This window comes from Triturus cristatus, chromosome 7 (assembly GCF_964204655.1).
Source record: "Triturus cristatus chromosome 7, aTriCri1.1, whole genome shotgun sequence".
Lineage (NCBI taxonomy): Eukaryota > Metazoa > Chordata > Amphibia > Caudata > Salamandridae > Triturus > Triturus cristatus.
In genome coordinates this window covers 535,907,644-535,927,633 of record NC_140590.1, presented here as the reverse complement: position 1 = coordinate 535,927,633, position 19,990 = coordinate 535,907,644, and the positions used below count along the sequence as shown (strand labels likewise).

The following is a 19,990-nucleotide window of genomic DNA, read 5'->3' as shown; positions in this document are numbered from 1 at the left end:
GAATCGGACCCCGGACACCGGTGGGAGCACCGATTGAAGGTTGCGGCCTTCTCCGCGCTGGCCCCCCGGATTGGAGTAGTGGGGCGATCCGGGGACAAAGCGAACAACAGCGGCGGGCAGGGCTGGGCGACTCGCGTATCCCGCGCTTTCACTTTCGCTTTTGCGCTCTCCTTGCCCTCAGGCGAGGTAGGGTTGCGGAGCGGGGTGCGGTGGTGTGGCCTTGTCCAGATGCCCGGCTGACCCGCCGGCTGTGAGTCGTCCTGCGGTCCAGTGGTCGCCCTCCCCCCCCCGGAGCCCGTGAACTGGTTTATCGGCCTTTTCGAGGAGATTGGCACGACGGTGGGAGAGCAGGCATGTCCACCAAACAAGATGGCGACCGGGCGAAGGTGAAGACGACCCGCCGTGGCCCGGCGCATCAATCCAACAGTATGGACCGCTACACCCTCCAGAAGGGGTCTCCGGAGACATCGCGCACATCCCCGGCGGGCCCGACGGAGGCATCTGCTCAACCGGTGGATTTGACCCTCCGGGACGTCATGGGCGCCATCGCAGAGATGAAGGCCTCGGTGGACCAGCGCTTCGACACCCTAGCGCAAAAGATAGACTCGGTCCTTGTGGATGTTAGCCTCGTGAGGGCTGACTTATCCAAAACCAACGACCGGGTCGATTCCCTGGCCCACACCACAACGAGCCTCACGACGGACGTGGTGGCCCTCCAAAAGGAGGTGCGCCGGCTTGGCCAGGCGAGCGCCCTGATGGACCGGCGACTGGAGGATTCCGAGGGTCGGGCCCGGAGAAATAACGTTCGCATTGTTGGGGTGCCGGAGGGACGAGAGGCGGCAGATCTTTTTGTGGAAGAATTGATCCTCACCCATCTCCAGCCCCGGGGGCTGAGTAAGCTTTTTGCGGTGGAACGTGCTCACCGGGTCCCTGGGGGCAGACCTAAGACCGGTGCCCCGCCGCGGCCTCTCATTGCCCGGATTTTTAACTTTCGGGACAGAGACGCTATCCTGCAGACCTCCAGGCAACAGGGACCGGTCAAGCTTGATAACATGGATGTGCATTTCTACCCAGACTTTACTCCGGCGGTCCAAAAACAGAGACTGGGTTTTCTCGGAGTTAAACGTCGCCTACGGGACCTGAACCTTAAGTACTCAATGCTTTTTCCAGCTAAGCTAAGGGTGGAGGTGGATGGTCGCACGCACTTTTTTGACCGACCCGAGGCGGCTGGGGACTGGTTGGACACTCTGCCTGGAGATCGGGGCCGAGGGGGTGGGGGGGGTGCGGTTGGCGGGGAGGGCCCGCCGGATCAGAACTGAGGGGTGAATAATAGGCCTTGCTCTGGACAACATTCCTTTACCATTTACTGACCGTATATATTCCCCTCCTATGGAGGTCGTGCGGGGTCTGTTGGGGGCTTCCCTCCTCCTCTGGGGGACTAGTTAGTTTTTCATCTATGGGGCGACAGGCACACTGCACTTTGGGGGGGCTGTCTGGGCTCATGCAGGGGTGCAGGGAGGGGGGAGTTCTGTTGGGATGGGGGGGTGTGTTGTTTGTTTGCACCGCAAGGCAAGCCCTTTACTGTATTGTTGCTCTCGAGATGCTCTGTGGGGGACGACTGATTGCTTCTACGTATGATGGGGGGTAGGGATTTGACTGTGTTGTCATGGAATGTTAACGGCCTGGGGGACAGGATTAAGCGTGGTGTGGTCTTGCAGTACCTGAAACGTATTTCACCAGATGTTATCTTCCTGCAGGAGACACACCTTATAGGTAACTCCTTTCATGCCATGAATCGGCGAGGCTATCGTTTGGTGGCCCACTCGGGCTTCACCTCGGGCTCGCGGGGGGTGGGTATCATGATCAAGAACTCGCTCCCGTTGGAGATTGATGAGGTGCGCCATGATGAGAGGGGACGCTACACTGTTCTGGTGGGTAGAATGGAGGGTAGAGTGTTTGTTTTTATATCAGTGTACGTCCCGCCTGGGTTACAATCTACTACATTTGCGGACCTGGGGCGCCTCCTCCTAGACCTTCCGGGTGGCCTGCTGGTGGTTGGGGGGGACTTCAATGCGGTGGTTTCTGGGTCTATGGATCGTCATCCCCCCAGGGACCTCCCCCGGGCACAGGCCTGGTTGTCCGGCCTTTTAGATACATTGGGCCTGGTGGATTGCTGGCGACTAAAGCATCCCGCACAGCGGCAATACACCTTCCACTCGGGTGCCCATGGTAGCCTCTCGCGGCTCGATCACATCCTTGTCCCGGCGGCCTATGCTGGGAGGGTGGGAGAGGTGTGCCATCTGGCGCGGGGCATTTCAGATCACTCCCCATTACTGTTACATCTCGATGTCTTCCCGAGGGGGGATGGCAGGGTGGCTCCAATCAATGCTTGGTACTTGCGCGACCCCACTATTCGTGCCGACTTGATCAAGTCATTACAGCGATACTTTGATGAGAATGTGGGGTCTGTCCCTTCGGCCATCTCCCTGTGGGAGGCTTTTAAGGTAGTTCTCAGAGGGGAGGCCCTCTCCTTTATCTCCCATGCCCGGAGGCGCGAGCGGGAGGAGGTTACCCGAGTGGAGGCCGAAATTGCGGAACTAGAGGGTGACCTGGGGAGCGGGGTAACGGACGCCAAGTTGCATGTTCTGCACCTCAAGCAGGCGGCCTATAGGGCCCTCGTCACGGAGGCGGCCAGGGGCCTCAGTAGGGATCAACAGGGGCGATTGTATGACGTGGGTGATAAGGCTGGTAAATTGATTGCGTGGTTGGACAAGAGGGAGAGAGCGAGTCGTGTGGTTCCTTTGATTGAGGGGATGGATGGTGTGCGTGTCACCGAGCCGGTAGCCATTGTCTCCTGCTTCGCCGATTACTTCCGCGAGGTGTACTCCCCGGTTTCTCCCTGCTCGGAGGAAGATTCCCATGCCCTGCTTCGGGACATCGCGCTGCCCTCCCTTACGGTGGAGGACAGGGATTTGCTGGACGCTCCTCCCACCTCGGACGAAATTGCCTTGGCTATTCGCTCGGTCGCATCCGGCAAGGCCATGGGCCCCAATGGTATCCCCATCGAGCTTTATAAGCTGCGACCGGATGTACTGGCGCCCCACCTGCGCGCGATGTTCCTGGCGGCCCACTCGCAGGGTTCCCTCCCGCCGGACCAGCGTCTGGCCACAATCGGGGTGATCCATAAGGAGGGGAGACCCCGTGAGCGGGTTACATCCTATAGGCCTATCTCGCTCTTGAACGCGGAGCCCAAAATCCTCGCCAAGGTGCTGGCCAACCGGCTGGTCGGCGTGGTGGGCGATTTGGTCCACCAAGACCAATCTGGCTTTATACCCCATCGCAACACGGCTCTTAATCTGCGACGCTTGCACGGGGTGCTCGCGCGTGTCCCGTTTGTGCGGGAGTCGGCCATCTTGGCGTCCTTAGACGCCACCATGGCGTTTGACACGCTTGAATGGCCATACATCTGGGCGATGCTGGCGAAATTTGGATTTGGACCGGGATTCATTAGCTGGGTCAAATTGTTGTATTCGGGCCCATTGGCGCAGGTGGTGGTGAATGGGCGAGTCTCGGCCCCCTTCGCGCTGGGGCGGGGCACGCGTCAGGGTTGCCCCTTGTCGCCGCTCCTGTTTGCTCTGGCCTTGGAGCCCTTGGCGGAGTGGCTGCGGTGGCACCCCTCTATCCGTGGTCTCCGCTGGACCCCCGAGCATGAGGACCGCGTGTCCCTCTACGCCGACGATATCCTTTTGTATCTCGCCTCCCCGCGTAACTCGCTGATTGTCCTGGTTGATGTTTTGCGCTCCTTCGGTCGTAACTCAGGCCTTGTCATCAACTGGGCGAAATCCTGCCTATATGTGCTTTCCGGGGAGGCTCCGGCCCTACCACGGGACTGCCCGATCCAGATTGCCTCCCAGGGGTTCCGGTACCTGGGTATATATATTACTCTAGACCCGGAGGCCCGCTACGAGCGGAACTTGCTACCCCCCCTCCAGCGCTTGAGGGAGGACGTGGCGCGTTGGCGGCGTCTTCCGCTTTCGCCGCTTGGCCGAGCGGCCTTGTTTAAGAAGATGTCCTTGCCGCGCTTTCTGTACGCGCTCCAGAACACTATGGACTTGGTTCCGGCGCGCTACTTCCGTGAGGTGGAGAGCCTGCAGCGGCGCCTGTTCTGGGACGGGAGGCCACGTATTGCTCTGGCTAAATTGACGCTCCCGTGGTACGATGGGGGGGTTGCCCTCCCGGACATTAAACGGTATTACTGGGCCTCCCAGCTAGCTGCAATTAATCATGGCCTTTACGGGCCCGCCCTGAACCCGGCATTTGAAATGGACAAGATGCTCCTGCCCGGTGGCGATTACAATCGAGCGCTCTACTCTGGCGCGCCCGACTCCCGTCTGACGGGACCGACGCGTGTCATGGTGCGTGTCTGGCACGCGGCTAATGCAGCTATGGGGTGGAAGGACCGTTTGACCCGGGCGTCACCACTATATGCGTCTGAGAGGTTGGGCTCCCTGTGGACATCGAAGGGCTTCGAGAAGTGGGACACGATCGGAATCAGCACAGTGGGAGATCTCTGGATGAGGGGGGGATTCAAAACTTTTGAGACGCTGCAGACGGAATTTCAGCTGCAAGGCAGTGAGTACTTTCGGTACCTACAAGTCCGCCACGCGCTGGGCTCCGTCTTCCCTGATGTTGCGTCCATTCCGGAGTCTTCCCCCCTGGAGGACAGAGTGCTGGATGGCCATGTCCCAAACAGCACGATCTCCCTTATATATAAAAAACTGATCAACGACAGATCGTGCCTGCTGACTAGTCTCCGCGAGGCCTGGGTTGCCGACGGGCTGGAACTGGACGACGAGGACTGGATTTCCGCTGTGGCCTCTCCGAAGGAGGTGGCCATCCCGGCTCGCCTTCGCTTCGTCCAGCTTAAGATCCTCCACCGGGTTTACGTGACGGGGCCAAGGCTTCTACGTATGGGCTTTGCTGGTGACGGATTGTGTAAGCGTGGCTGTGGGGCCTTGGCAACTTTCATGCATATTCTGTGGGAGTGCCCAAAGGTGGAGCGATTCTGGCGTGGTGTGCATGAGGTCCTGCGTGTGGTGACGCGTGTTGCGCTGTTGCCTGAAGCGAGGAGATGCTTGCTGAATGTGTGGGAACCAAATGACTATTCGGTCCCGCAGACGCGGTGGGTGACTCTGGGATACATGATAGCTAAGCGTGACATTGCCCAATTGTGGGGATCCCAGAGGCCCCCGGCGGTGTTGGCCTGGAAAGAACATATGGATTGGTGTATGTTTCGTGAAAAGGTAGTGTATGTGGCGAGGGGTAAGCCTGGGGCGTGGGTGAAAATCTGGGGCCCCTGGAACGCCTATCGCGGGGGTATTTGTGAGCCGCCACTGCTACCGGCTGCCTCACCAGCTCCGTCCCCCTAGCCGACCCCCTCCCTCAGCCACGGGCATGTGGTTCCCCAGTCCCTGATCTATTCCCGTTCCCCTCTTCAGAGTTTGGCTGCTGGTTGGGATCCCCCACTTAAGGAGTACGTGCCGTCACTTTGGATGCCGGGTTGCCTTGTGGGTGTGGTTTTTTGTGTTGTTCTGTTTTGAAAAAAGGAAACCGTATTGTGGGCTTGGAGTTATGTGGCCTGCGCTATTGATATCTCCTGATTTACCAATCTGCACCGCCAAGAGACTCTTACTGTAGGTATGTCATATGCTTCTGCAACTCTAGCGGCCGGCCGGATGGTTGTAGGCCCATACTTGTAACCTTTTTAAAATGTAATAAACGGTTTCAAAAAAAAAAAAAAAAAAAAAATATCGGGTTTTTTAAAGTTAAAAAAATAATGTAAAATAAAGTAAATAATACATATAATTAAAATAAACAGTTAAAAATATTTTAAAAATTATAAATAATATATATATATCATTTACAAATACATTAAATATATACATATAATATATAATATATACTTATTAATATGTTTTAATAATTCTTTTAATAACTTATAAATTTTTAAAATAAATCTTATAAATTATAAATACATCTATACACATAAAACAATAATATAAATAAAAATTAAATAAATATATGTAACAAATCAAAAAAAATAACATTCTTTTAAATTAATCATATACTACATTAGCTAAAATAATACAAAAAATATTAGATAGTGGAGGGAATAAAATTACTATTCCAACGCTAGGGATTGCAACAGTAGGGAAAGAGTTGGAGAGCGTGGGGGTAAAATTGCTATTCCCCCTGCAATTAATGCAACAGTAGGGAAAGTGTTGGATAGCGTAGGGGTAAAAATTACTATTCCCACTCCAGTGAGTGCAACAGTAGTGAAGGTGTTGGATAGTGTAGGGGTAAAAATTACTATTCCCACTCCAGTGAGTGCAACAGTAGGGAAAGTGTTGGATAGCGTAGGGGTAAAAGCTACTATTCCCACTCCAGTGAGTGCAACAGTGGGGAAAGTGTTGGATAGCGTCGGGGTAGAAATTACTATTCCCACTCCAGTGAGTGCAACAGTAGGGAAAGTGTTGTATAGCGTAGGGGTAAAAATTACTATTCCCACTCTAGTGAGTGCAACAGTAGGGAAAGTGTTGGATAGCGTAGGGGTTAAATTAACATACTTATTAATTTTTTTTAATTATAAATAACATATTAATAATTGACAAATGAATTATTCATAAATACTGATAACATTAAATTACTTCCCACCCTATTCCCCCATAAACGCACAACGCGCTACACATAAAAAATAACACAATTAATTTAATTATCAATTAATAAAAAATAATGTAAAATTAATTAACAATAAATTAATAATCAATACCAATAAATAAAAAATATTAATTAATTAATTATAATTAAATTACTTCCCACCCTATTCCCTATAAACCCACAACCCGCTACACATAAAAAATGACATAATTCATTTAATTATCAATTAATCAATTAATAAAAATGAATTACCAATTAATAATTAATTAACACTAAATCAATTAACCATAAAAATAAATACAAATTATTAATAAATTAATTATAATAAATATAATTATAAATTACCCATTAATAAATATTAATGACCAATTAATAATCAATTAACAATACATTAATAGTCAATAACAATCAATAAAAAACATTAATTAATTAATTATAATTAAATTACTTCCCACCCTATTTCCCTATAAATCCACAAACCGCTCTGATACTAAAACAAAAAATTTACTTTAACCTCTTCGCAGTGCTGGACATTCCATTCCTGGGCGTGGTCATGACGTCTCCCGGCCGTCGTCCGCACACGCCCATCGTGACTCATGACGGCCGGGAGACGTCATGAGCATGGAAGAGGTTAAAAAAATGACTAATTTCTAAACATTTAATACATATATTTAAAAATAATGAAAATACATTAAAAAAATGTTATACATACATATAAAATACATACTAAAATACATGACACTAATAAAAATATCGATATTATTGACAACGATATTTTTGCTAACGATATTACTTACTTAGATATTACTTACATCGATATTAAAAAAAAACTATATTACTTACCTTAAGGTCGATAGTCTGGTCAACGATATTCTTGACTTCGATATTCTGTCTCTACGATATTAAAAACTCTATATTAATGTTAGTCGATATTAAAAAATCTATATTGTGGCTGCGCACCCTCCTGCATGCCCTCAATGCAGAGTCGGCCCTGCAGACTTCTACCACATGCCATGGTCATGTACAGTAATACTCTAATACTGGACCAAGGTGACTCATGAGCTGTTGGGGGTGCTGGGATGGGAAGTATCCCTCTCTCCTGTATTGATTCTCTTAGGGGTGTTTGAGTGCTCTGGGGGTACAAGGGTGGAAAAGGCATTCTTGGGTATGGTCCTTATGGTGGCGAAAAGGGATATCGAGGTGCAGTGGTTGTCTCCTGGGCACCCCACCCTGTCAATGTGGAGAAGGGGAGTTGACTGGTGTGCGTAGCAAGAGGGAGTGGTGTTTGAAGCACGTGGCTGCACGCAGAAACATGGGCAGGTGTGGGGAAAATGGCTGGGTGAGCTTGCTTAGTCGTTTAAGAAGTGGTCTCCTATGCACCATAATATATTTGCAAGATGTCTCCATATCTATACCATATTCTGTACTGTCCTATGTGCGTGCTATGTGTTCATCTTAGCTGGTTTTGCTGGCTGAAACTCAATAAAGTGTGTTATAAAAAAAAAAACTCTGAACCACAATTTAAGTGGGGTTATGGTTAGGAAATAAAACATAGAAAACCTTAAAAATAGTCCTGTAGAATGCTGCGGGTGCAGGTGTTTAACAGAACTTTCCCCCTGAGGCTCCAGATTTAGGGGTTGCATTTTGAGACAGCTATGCAAGCAGCAGCACAAGGCTAACTTAACTGTGGAAGGGAGGTGTGATCGTGGCTTCCTCGCAGAGGTTTAGTGACTATCTGTGACTGTGGAATTTGCTGGCATCAGACGTTTTGATTCTCTCCAACATGATCAGTAGAAATTGTGCCCCAGGCCCCCCGTAGAAAGATCACTGGGGGTATGAGACTATCCGTGAGGCACTTGGCTTTGTACCAGAGGAAAATAAACACAGGCCAGTGTCAGTGTCAGCTTTAGATGTATGTCTTGATATATGTTTTTGGTGAGCTCAGCGGGCATATTTATTATTACTGTGGAATTCGGCCCTGTACATCCCAAGAAAGGCGAGGTACTTTTGGTCTTAGGATAGCCCTAGAAATGTAAAGAAGGCCAGAACTTCAGAGTCTTTTATTAGGTAAATGCAAGTCCAGAGGACACCTCTGGACAACTAGGTAGATTCCATTAATCGGGCGTGTGCAGGAATGATGGATCAATGGAACCCAAAAGGTTTAAGCTGGAGGGAGGTTTTTTGGTGGGAACACTAGGGGACTTGGAAGGGACCTTGTTAGTGGAGCAGATAGACGATATCAGGTGAATGACGCAATTTCTGTGGAAAGCTTTATTACTTCACCCACAGGGTCAGACTGGCATATAGGGCAATCTGGCGGTGCCAGAAGGGCTGGTTTAATAGGTCACTGTGTAGGCCGTTTGTTGTGGACATGTTTTGTGGTCTGCTAGGCAGGTGTTTACTGTTAATATCCCTGCTAACATTACCTGCAGCAAACACAAATGCATACAGTCTCCCATGCCTCGCAAAATACCTGTACAGCGTGTTTTTACAAGTTCAAAACTACCCCAGTATGCAAATGTGGGCCACTTTTTTTATCTAGCTAATTTGCTAATGGGGGCCACTTTGATTATGGTCTGGGCGTATATTCTGTCTTTGTCAGACCTTGGCCTACCACCATTGTGACTTCTTCACTCAAGTGCCTACCAAAACAACTCCATCACTACTAGTTCCCTATTTTAATTTTACTTCCTTTTTTTTGTTTTACTTCAACCTCGCTTATTTTAAATGTTTTTCTTTCAGGTCATCTGGAGTTCCACCAGAATGAGGCTGCAGCTGTTGCTCTTCCTTACTGCCTCCCACGGACCTGCTGTGGGCCACAAAAGAGAGAGAGAAAAACTACCACCTGCCCCTGCTTCCTTTTACAAGTTTGCTCTGAACAGCACCTCCTGCACCATTTGTTGAAAAGTTATTTACACCCTTGGTCTAGTTAGTATTAGTAATAGTCTTACATTTTCTGTTTTTAAAAAAACGTTGCTTTTACAATAGGATTTGAAATGGGATCTGGCAGGATTTTAGAGGCTTGTTAAGTGACTAGTGCATACTACTGTTTTGTCTTTCTCAGAAAATGTGTTTAATCACTAACATTGCACATTCTTCGATTCTTTAAATATGAATAATATTTGCACTTCTTTATTTGTCATTAAGTTTTAGTTTTTTAATGCCAGGATTCAAATTAGTTGTCCGGGTATGTTGAGGGTGCTGCAAAGTGAGGCCCTGTCAATGTTATGGCATTATCCACGTCGTAGCTAATAAGCATAAAGAGGTTAAGTGGTGGCAAAAACATGTAAAGGATCGTTGGTATGCACTTTGATTACTTACTCTCCTGTTTCCTCACAATGAAGTGCCAAAACACTCAGGGGCCGATTCTGATCCGGGTCGGAAAGCACTCCGGAGTGTTGTCAGACCGAGCCGGAGTCCTGCAGTCCGACCGAGCGAGTACGATGCGGCCGTATGCTGCCGGACTCGGTTCGGTCGGACTCCCATAGAAGTCAATGGGAGCCGGTCGTACGACGCGTACATGGGCTCCCATTGACTGAATGGGTACGTTGTGGACAAGTGCGCCCCCTACAGTGGGTACGTGTCGGTGCCATCCACACCATACATGCCTGTGTTGGGGAGACCCATGGGTCTCCCCCTTTGTCCGAGTCGTAGGGCTGCGGGCGACAGGGGGTCCGACACGGACCCCCAAAGACAACCACCCGGACGATTTGGCTGTCCGATGCGTGCATCGCACTGGCTCGGTCATGAATCGCATCCATTGCACGCCACGGTTAGCTTACGACTGAGACGCACGGTGCGGTTCAGACCTGGAAACAACTCGGTCGGTGAATTTCATGTAGCTCGCATCGTACTTGCTCGCTCGTACAGCTGTACGAATCGGCCGGAAAACACGCGTACGGCTCATAGTTTTTCCGGCCGGATCACGTTCGGTGCCCTTCTGACCCGGATCGGAATCGGCCACAATGTGGTTCTACAAACCCAAGAATTGTGGGCACCAGAGAAATCGATTCCACAAGACACTGTTGGAGAGAGGATTGTCAAGCAGGTAGTTAAACTAAGGGGGCTCAGACCTTAGACCCTCAAAATACAACATGGGTAGGTCAGATCCCGAGAAGCATCCTTGACATGAGTAGCACAGCTTACTACTGGTCAAGATATTTTAAAGCCACAGTAAAAGTAGAAAACAATACCACAGAATGCTAGTTTATAATTTATAACAAAAATGTGCTAGGGAAAAGCCACATGTCGGGTCCAACCTAACACCTGCTGCTTCCAAGCTTTAGTGAGAAAATGGCAGACAGCACCAACTAACACTGTGTAATAGTTTAAATCACTCAATTCCATGGCAGCATCCTTCTCCTAAGCACTTAGCCGACAAGACAGCAAGAAGTCAAAATAGAAATCATAAATCTTAATAGAATAGGGAAAATATGAAGAAATGGATCACTGTTTCTTGGCTGCTTGTATCGCTAATACTGTTTTTAAGACACGTGGTATTCACCTTCACCCAAGCATTTGCCTTCTTGTTCACAAAGAGGGTTGGCCCGATGTATATCTAGGCTAGAACCTTTCATTGAGTTTCTCTAATTGCAAAGAGGTAGAAATCAAATTCCAGGGCTTCTTTATATTACGGCTGGATTAATAAAACACAGATTGTAAATCCTTTGAAATTACACAGTCAAACTTTACCCCAATCCTCGAAAACACAATCTTAAAGAATAGCTTTGAGAACTCTCCGCTTACTCCAGTAGAATATATTATCAACCATAAGGTACTTTGCACCATCCCAAAGTCTTGATTGAAAAAAGAACCCTGCTACCCTCAAAACCTGGATTCCAGCTAAGAACATGTGATCAAGGACACACATCTTGATGTGTGTCCTTTGGCGCTATGCACTTTCAAAGACAAAAACAGAGGTAGGTATTTAAGCATCTACAGCCCCAAACTCTAAGATGTCCTGAAACCCAGCCTAAGAGTAGAGCTGACACCTTCTGTTCAGAAAACTCCCCAAGACTAAACTTTTCACATAGTCATTCATCTGATCCCCCACAAACACATGAACTGCGATATAGTGAACAGTAATACAACACCTACCTCTATGCCTTTCTTTGGCCTTCATTCTTTTCTTTTCCATGTTCTATAGTTGCCACAAGTTGATGTATTTGCTTTAGAAAACGTGTAAATAAATAAATCTATCGCTGTAAATTAACTTTCCAAGAATTTTCCATGGTACAAAGGACTCCCATGCAACTTTTAGAAGAAGTGTGTTCTTCAATTCTGCCACAACATCAACTACAACAACAGACATTTAGGTGCCGATCACGATCCGTTAAAAACCGCGTACGAACCGTCGGTCGGAGCGAATTCCCCGTCCGACTCGTACCCGGTTGTAAAACTTTACAAACATGGAATTACGATTCGCACGGAAACACCATTTCCGTACGAATCGTAAAAAACACCGACCGACGAAAATATACATACGAATGTGATCCGGGAATGCTGCGACGTGACCTCGGGACGCTTTCAGTCAGCGTTTCACGAACCGATTCGAACCGACAGCAGTCCGGACGGCAATATTTTCACGGCACCCAAAAAGTGCCGCAAAAGCGAAGTACGGCGCGAATCGACCAGAGTAGGTGGCCCGGTACGCGCCGACCCCCCCCCCAGCCCCCGTAGGTACGCGCCGACCCCCCCCCCAGCCCCCGTAGGTACGCGCCGACCCCCCCCAGCCCCCGTAGGTACGCGCCGACCCCCCCCAGCCCCCGTAGGTACGCGCCGACCCCCCCCCAGCCCCCATAGGTACGCGCCGACCCCCCCTGTGTGTACACCCGTGTACGGTGCGTACCCCCCCGTGTACGCTCGAGTCGGACCCCCCCGTGTACGCTCGAGTCGAACCCCCCCGTGTACGCTCGAGTCGAACCCCCCCGTGTACGCTCGAGTCGAACCCCCCCGTGTACGCTCGAGTCGAACCCCCCCGTGTACGCTCGAGTCGGACCCCCCCGTGTACGCTCGAGTCGAACCCCCCCGTGTATGTACGGTGCGTACCCCCCCGTGTACGCTCGAGTCGAACCCCCCCGTGTACGCTCGAGTCGAACCCCGGGGGGGTCCGACTCGAGCGTACACGGGGGGGTTCGACTCGAGCGTACACGGGGGGGTTCGACTCGAGCGTACACGGGGGGGTACGCACCGTACATACACGGGGGGGTTCGACTCGAGCGTACACGGGGGGGTCCGACTCGAGCGTACACGGGGGGGTTCGACTCGAGCGTACACGGGGGGGTTCGACTCGAGCGTACACGGGGGGGTACGCACCGTACATACACGGGGGGGTTCGACTCGAGCGTACACGGGGGGGTCCGACTCGAGCGTACACGGGGGGGTTCGACTCGAGCATACACGGGGGGGTTCGACTCGAGCGTACACGGGGGGTTCGACTCGAGCGTACACGGAGGGGTACGCACCGTACATACACGGGGGGGTTCGACTCGAGCGTACACGGGGGGGTACGCACCGTACATACACGGGGGGGTTCGACTCGAGCGTACACGGGGGGGTACGCACCGTACACGGGTGTACACACAGGGGGGGTCGGCGCGTACCTACGGGGGCTGGGGGGGGGGGTCGGCGCGTACCTACGGGGGCTGGGGGGGGGGGTCGGCGCGTACCTACGGGGGCTGGGGGGGGGTCGGCGCGTACCTACGGGGGCTGGGGGGGGGTCGGCGCGTACCTACGGGGGCGGGGGGGGTACGGCACGTACCGGGCACCTGTTTGGACGTCTCCATGGTTGTTATGGGAGTTCGGTGCGGACGGTCTTTTCACCATACGGTTGTACATTCGGACGCCCGGGATGGATCGTGATTCCCCGGTCGGAGTTCACCTTTCACATTTGTACGGTGAATCGTCCGAGGACGTGTCGGACACATTTTCCGACCCGGGGACGTGTGGGGAAATATTCCCAGTGCGGTTCGTATGGACTTTTTACCATGCGAATCGTGATTGCCAGTTCGTACGGCACTTGTACGATTCGTACGGTAAAAAGACCCGATACGAGTCGTACGGGGACATTTTTTACCGGATCGTGATCGGCACCTTAATCCTTACTTGATCTCCCAAGGCGCTAACGCCAGTTCCACCCTCATTGTCACTAGCGGAGTCCCAAGAGGAAATTGTGGCAGTGCAGTTCAACTACATATAGAGATACTGCAACGGCCAAAGAATGGTATCCCTCAAGACCCTTTTTAGCACCCTCCCATAAATTGTATTAAAGGATAATACACCCCACCTACCGCCTATGCCAAAACCGATTCTGCTTTTTCCATATGTTGTGACAAGGACTGTGTTTCACTTGGCTTACTCTACCAATAAGTGCAGGTCAAAGCCACAGTGCTCCTATGTCTGCCGAAGTTTCTGCATCCAAGCACATTTTGTGGACAACACGACAAAATGTGTTTGGATGCAGAAACGTGTGCAGACATATCAGTACATTACTTTTTGAGACTCTAGAGTATGAGTACACTGGTATTGGCTTATCGAATCTCTGATAAAACTCTTTGTTAAACAGCGAACGTGTTAGATGGAATGTTCGTCATTCTTTGATTGAATGAGTCAATAAAAATTGGATTGGATAAAATTCTTCCTTGAAGGAGTATTCCGTGCACAATCAATCAGACTATCATGGGTGAACTTGCTTGAAATGCATTTCTTGTTTGTGCCTCTCTAGTTGACATTGCTTATCAATGATGGGGCTGAGGACAACCTGCCCTTGGAGGTGGGTACAACACCTGAACAACAAAGAGATTCTTTGGGAAGTGCAGGAAATTAGGCCTTAAGTTGTCCAATTACTAGTTGATTCTTTAAACACCACAAGGTGGGAATCAGGTCTATGGCATGTCAGACTATGATTAAATATGCTGCCAAATTCTCCCATCAGAACAACTGACGATGTTGAGGTAAATACAAGTATTTGATAATAGGGTCCTAAAGACAAATTAAAATGTACAAGTAAGGGAGGAGAATTTAATTCCTATATGAACGTATGTTTGCATTTTTGGGATTCCCTTGCCTAGGGTACATTAATATTTCCATGATGGAAAGGGAACAGCAAAGAGTTTGCTCATAAATTGACGTTTGTGGGTATTCTCAAGAAACCATTCATTGAACCACTGAATTCCCACTCCTCGAGTCATTTTTCTACTACAGATTTCACTGCATTCATGGCACAGAAATAGGCACTTGTAATTGCATTTATCCAAACCTGGAATCCCTTTGTGGATTTCTGGCAGACATGAAAAAGGTTCATTTAGTTGTAGACTGAAGTAACAACTTGTAGGGACTCAAATTAGTATTAGAGGAACTGAAAGTAAATAATTTTCAGGCTTGTGATTTATTTGATCTATAAGGTTTAAATGTCTCCTAGGTTTTAAGTTCCCTGATCTGCCATTCAGTGCTGTGCCCACCATGGGTCGCTTCTTTCCAATCTGACCATCGCCAATGAGTTCCTCCCTATTCATCCTCCTGGCGAACATTGTGTGGGGTTCCTTGGGTTCTGGTATATTACGTCGAATGTTTAACATCTATTTAGCACCTTTGGTGCAACTGGCAGAGTCAAAGAGGTACAGTAAATTGTGCAGAAGGTGGACAAAGATATGGACCATTCACTAGACATAATCCAGCTGAGCTGGCAGAGACATTTGTAATATTCACCATCGAGAGGAGATGAAGAATAGAAGAAGTTTCTTTAATATCTGCAGTTGGAAAATAGGATTACCATTTTAATTGGAAGAATTAAAGATAAATTAAAAAAAAAAAAAAAAAAAAAAGGAAGAATTAAAGATAGAAAAAATTGATTGCCATTGACCTTGTGTATGTTTAGAAACATCAGTCATCAGCTGCACTCAGGCACGCCCGGAACCTGCCTAGTGAATGGGTCCATATCTTTAGTTAAATCTGCCAAAGAATTCTACACAGAACCTTCAGGTGATTCAAAATGCTACAGCTCAAGTGTTCTTCAAATTGAAAAAGAGTGGCAACTCTGGACCAACTTCATTGAGACCCAGTGTAGACAGTGGCAAAGCGTAAGAGATTTTTACATGATAGCTAGAGTCATGTACCAGTACCACCTTTCCTTCTTGGCAGCCAAAATTAGAATCCTACATCATGGCTGTGTTATTCATTTGACCACCAGCATGTATGTGGGTGCTTATGTGACCTTTCTCAGACTGGACAGCTTCCCAGCATGTATAGTCTGCCTTGCCCTCTGCCTTTCAAGAGTCAGCATCTCTCTGGTTACCAGTCCACATTCTCCTCAGTCTGCCTGTGGTTGATAAGACCCATCTGACTTCTCTTTTCCTTAATCTGTCTCTAGATGACATTGTTCAGTGTGCCCTCCAACCTTTATTATTACTAGCCTCTACTTGATATGACCTATCTTGTTCTCTGCCTTCCTTGGAGGCTGTTTCTGGTTATTCTGCTCTGGTCTATACTTCTCTTAAGCATGTCTTTGATCAGTATAGGTCATCTTCCTCTAATCCCTCTCCCTTAACATCTGTCTGGTTTGTTGAGCCTTTTTTCTTTTAATTTCCTTTTCAGAATTGATCTGACTAGTAGGGTGCTTCTTTCTCTTCAGCCTCCACCCTTTTCGCCATGCCTTTAGTTGGTGTGGCAATATTCACTTTCCTCCTCCCTAAACCTTGCTGTTTTAGTATGGCCCACATTCTCTCTTCCTTACTCAGCCTGTCTTTAGTTTGTATAGCCTAACGTACTCTGTTTGTCCGATATTTAGCATGTCCCTGGTTGGTATGGCCCGTCTTATCTTGTGAACTCTCTTCCTGCCTCTGTTGAAATGGCTCCACTTACTCTCTTCCCGCCTCAGCTATCTTTTACTTCACATGCATTGCCTTACTTACACCCTGTGCCTATACCTGGTTGGGATGCCCTGATGTTTCTCTTGTCTCCTCCCCTTATTTGTGGTTGCTATGTCAAACTGGCTCTATATTTTTCGAGTTAACCTGTTTCTGGTTGTTAGGGCTCACCCTACTCTTCTCTTTCCATCTCGTTGGTTCTGCCCAACTCGCTACTCACCATCTCTCCTCAAAGTAACTCAGGGTGGTTTTTATCTTCTTAGTCTGTTCTTTCCCTGTAGCTATAGCTGGTATGACCCTTCCCACTTCTCTTTCTAGAAGGAGCAATCTTGCTTGCTGACTCCAAGCTTTCAACTGGTTAGTGTGGCCTGTTTTGCACTTCAATTGTTCTTCATAATATGAGTCTGGTAAGTATAGCACACCTCACTCAGCTTACCACTGGTCAGCATGGCCCGTCTCCCTCTTTGTGAATCTCAATTTAGTATGGATAAGTCCCAAGGATGGATGTAGCTTCCATGGCTGATCATGCTCCTCAATTCTCCCCCTCAGCCTGTGATTGGTTACCAAAGTCCATACTTCCTTACATCATTGTCTGAATATTTGTGGTATGGTTCATCTGCCTGTCTCTTGTTAGTGTAGCCTGCCTTGCCCTCTTCCACCTACCTCTGGATGAGATGGCATGTCTTACTCTCCTAGCTCTTGCTTCTCTCTATAAAGTTGTATATCCATCTTGATCTCTGTACCCTGACCTCAGACCGTCTGGTTTGCATGGCCTGACTTGCTCTCTGCATTCTCCACTTAACATGTATCTGGTTAGTTGACATATGCTATCTTGCTGCTCTCTTTCCCCCTTTCTGACAAATTTACTGTTACATCTTGCCCCGGGGCCCTTCACTTTCAGCTAAGCTATGGTTGGCTTGGCCTGGAATGCTCTCCAGTCTCTCTGCCCAGCCTGCCTCTGGTTGGTAAGGCCTCTTTTGCAGTCTTTACCCCTATTGTGTTTCTTTTTGGCATGGCCATTCTTGTTACTGCTCGGCCCTAACTGTCCCTGGGTGGTACTGTCTCCTTTATTGTTGGCTACTTATCGGTCTTTGGGTGATATGTGCAGTACTGATTTCTCTCTTCCACAGTGTTTCTCTGGTTGATCTGGCTTTACTTGCTCGCTCTATGACTCTTCCCTCTGCCCATTCTGTCTCTGTGTGCTATTGTCATCCTTACTCTAGTCTTATGCAAGGCATCTGGCTGTTCTATGTATACTCACACTGACAGCTTGCTCTCATATCGCCTTCGGTATTGCCCCAGGCTGATGCAGCGTGCTTGCAGCAACTCTCTGATGGCCTGGGTGCTGGCCCTCACTGAGCCCCCAAAGTGGAGCTGCACCTTCTCTATCTCCATCCGCATACGAGAGTGAATGCGACGTAGCTGATTGACGCTCTTCTCCAGCTGGGCTGCCTCATAGCGGGTGTGGTAAATCCCTGACTTCATACTACATTGGTTGAGGGAGTAGAGTGCACAAATCCAGAACAGAAAGGAAGAGAACGGCATAGTTAATGACAGATGTGAAAGCAAAAGAGCATAAAGCCAGCTCTAAGTTCAATAATGCAAGTGTTGCCCCCGACCGTGTGCACGCCCATGACCAGACCCACACACTCCAGTATTGTAAGGAACACCCATAGCAGTGTGCTGGCACTTAAAGTAGTACCATTTAACAAGGGAAACCCAAGGACCACCTGGGGTATTAAGTATAGTATAGGAAATAATGGTCCCTAGTAATAATTTGTACAATACTAAGTACCAAATGGCAATTGAAAAGATAAAAAAAATAAGTAAATAAATCAACACCTTTATTTTGGAGAAAACATATAGTGGTGTAGTGAGCGTAGGAGACACCTTCCTGCACATAAACAATAATTAATAGCATTTTACTCTTTCTATGTGGGCTGCAGAATGCAGCCCACATAGAAAAAGCAAAAACAAGGAGAAATAAGAGTATTTCTCCTTGTTGCGCTATTCTAACGCTGGGGCAGCATCAAAAAGCAATAGGTGTTGCAGTGAAATGTCCATAGCAACACCCATTTCACGCCCCTTTCACGCAGATATCTGAGTGAAAGGGTACCATATTTACAAACCGGCGTTGAGCCACAAAAAAGTGGCTTAACGCCACTTTGTAAATATGCTGCAGGGCATTGCGCCACTGGGACGAAAAAAAAAAGTGGCATTCCAGTGGCGCAATCCCCTTGTAAATATGCCCCTGAGAGTCAAGAAGAAGGCAAGTGCCCTAGTATAGGCAATGGGTTTTCTGAATAATGTGTTTCATCAGGGGACAGTAGGAGGGAGCCGGGATAGACCTGTTAAGAATCGAGACCCAGCAGGTTAAGCTGGATAAGCAGGGCTGTTCCTTACAAAACAGGAGGCTGTTAATAATAAGCTGTTCACAGTCAGTGCAGGGGCTGCAGTCAGCTTGCAGGAGGATGCAGAAAGTGCTGCATTACTTCAATCAATCCCAGTGGTGAGGTGGAGAAATCCGACCGAGTACCGAAGGCACTAAAAGTAGGTCTACATAATGCAATATGGTAAGGTACACCAGTGTTAGTGTGTGGGCCGGAAGAACAAACACACTCACTGCAGTAAGGCAACTGGCATACATAGCAGTGCACAGGTCCCAAGATCTCACATGTGCACTCCAGAGGAGTAGGGGAAACAATATTATACTCTAAGGCACACTCCCTACACTGAGGTAAGGCACACCTAGAACAAGATCTAGGCTCAGGCACCAGGTCTAGTCATTTAATTAAGAAAAGGGATACCTTTGACAATATGTAGCCCAATTAGAAGGCCTGTTTCCTCCAATAAGTGAAGAAATGCGCATAGCAAAAAGCTGACCTAAGATCAGGTGATGGCAGACCTGCAGGTGGATAGACCTGAAAATTGTCCATTCAGTTTGGGCCACTTCGCACTTAAACTGAGCTATATGTAGCCATTTTCTTTACATTCTTAGGATAATCTGCAACCCAAAGGATAAAACAGGTTTTAGAACTCTGATGGGGACTATGATTGCTCAGTAGCCAATTCTGTTACACACTTGCCATGTAGGGGAGCACTGCTGTCCAAGAGGCCTGTATCTTGAATAAACAAAATGTTTACAATGTTACTCTACAGTAAGCCTGTATGGAATCTATTCCTGTTGCTGCTATGAGTAAGACAGGAGAGAGTACATGTGTGGTTCCACCGCCTGATAACAGATGTTACGGGTAGAACCTTATTCATGCACTTTTCACATCGGTCCTTTCTGACTCCCTAGCTATTGTTTGTCTTCTGGAAGTGGACAACAGTTGCATGCAGGTTTTGGGATTGTTGCACTTCAATCTAAGGTACAGAAGTCAATGGTGTAACAGTTTCAAAATACATAC

The 19,990-nt window shown here is 48.4% G+C and overlaps 1 protein-coding gene across 3 annotated transcripts in view; it reads right to left on the bottom strand.

Annotated features, from left to right (window-relative positions):
* Positions 1-19,990, bottom strand: part of QRICH2 (glutamine rich 2) — a 450,378-nt gene that overhangs the window by 64,264 nt on the left and 366,124 nt on the right. For all 3 annotated transcript variants that reach the window (XM_085616929.1, XM_085616930.1, XM_085616931.1), the window contains exon 16: positions 17,842-18,066. In XM_085616929.1, the coding sequence (XP_085473055.1) occupies positions 17,842-18,066 (225 nt within the window). The remainder of the gene's footprint in view (positions 1-17,841; positions 18,067-19,990) is intronic.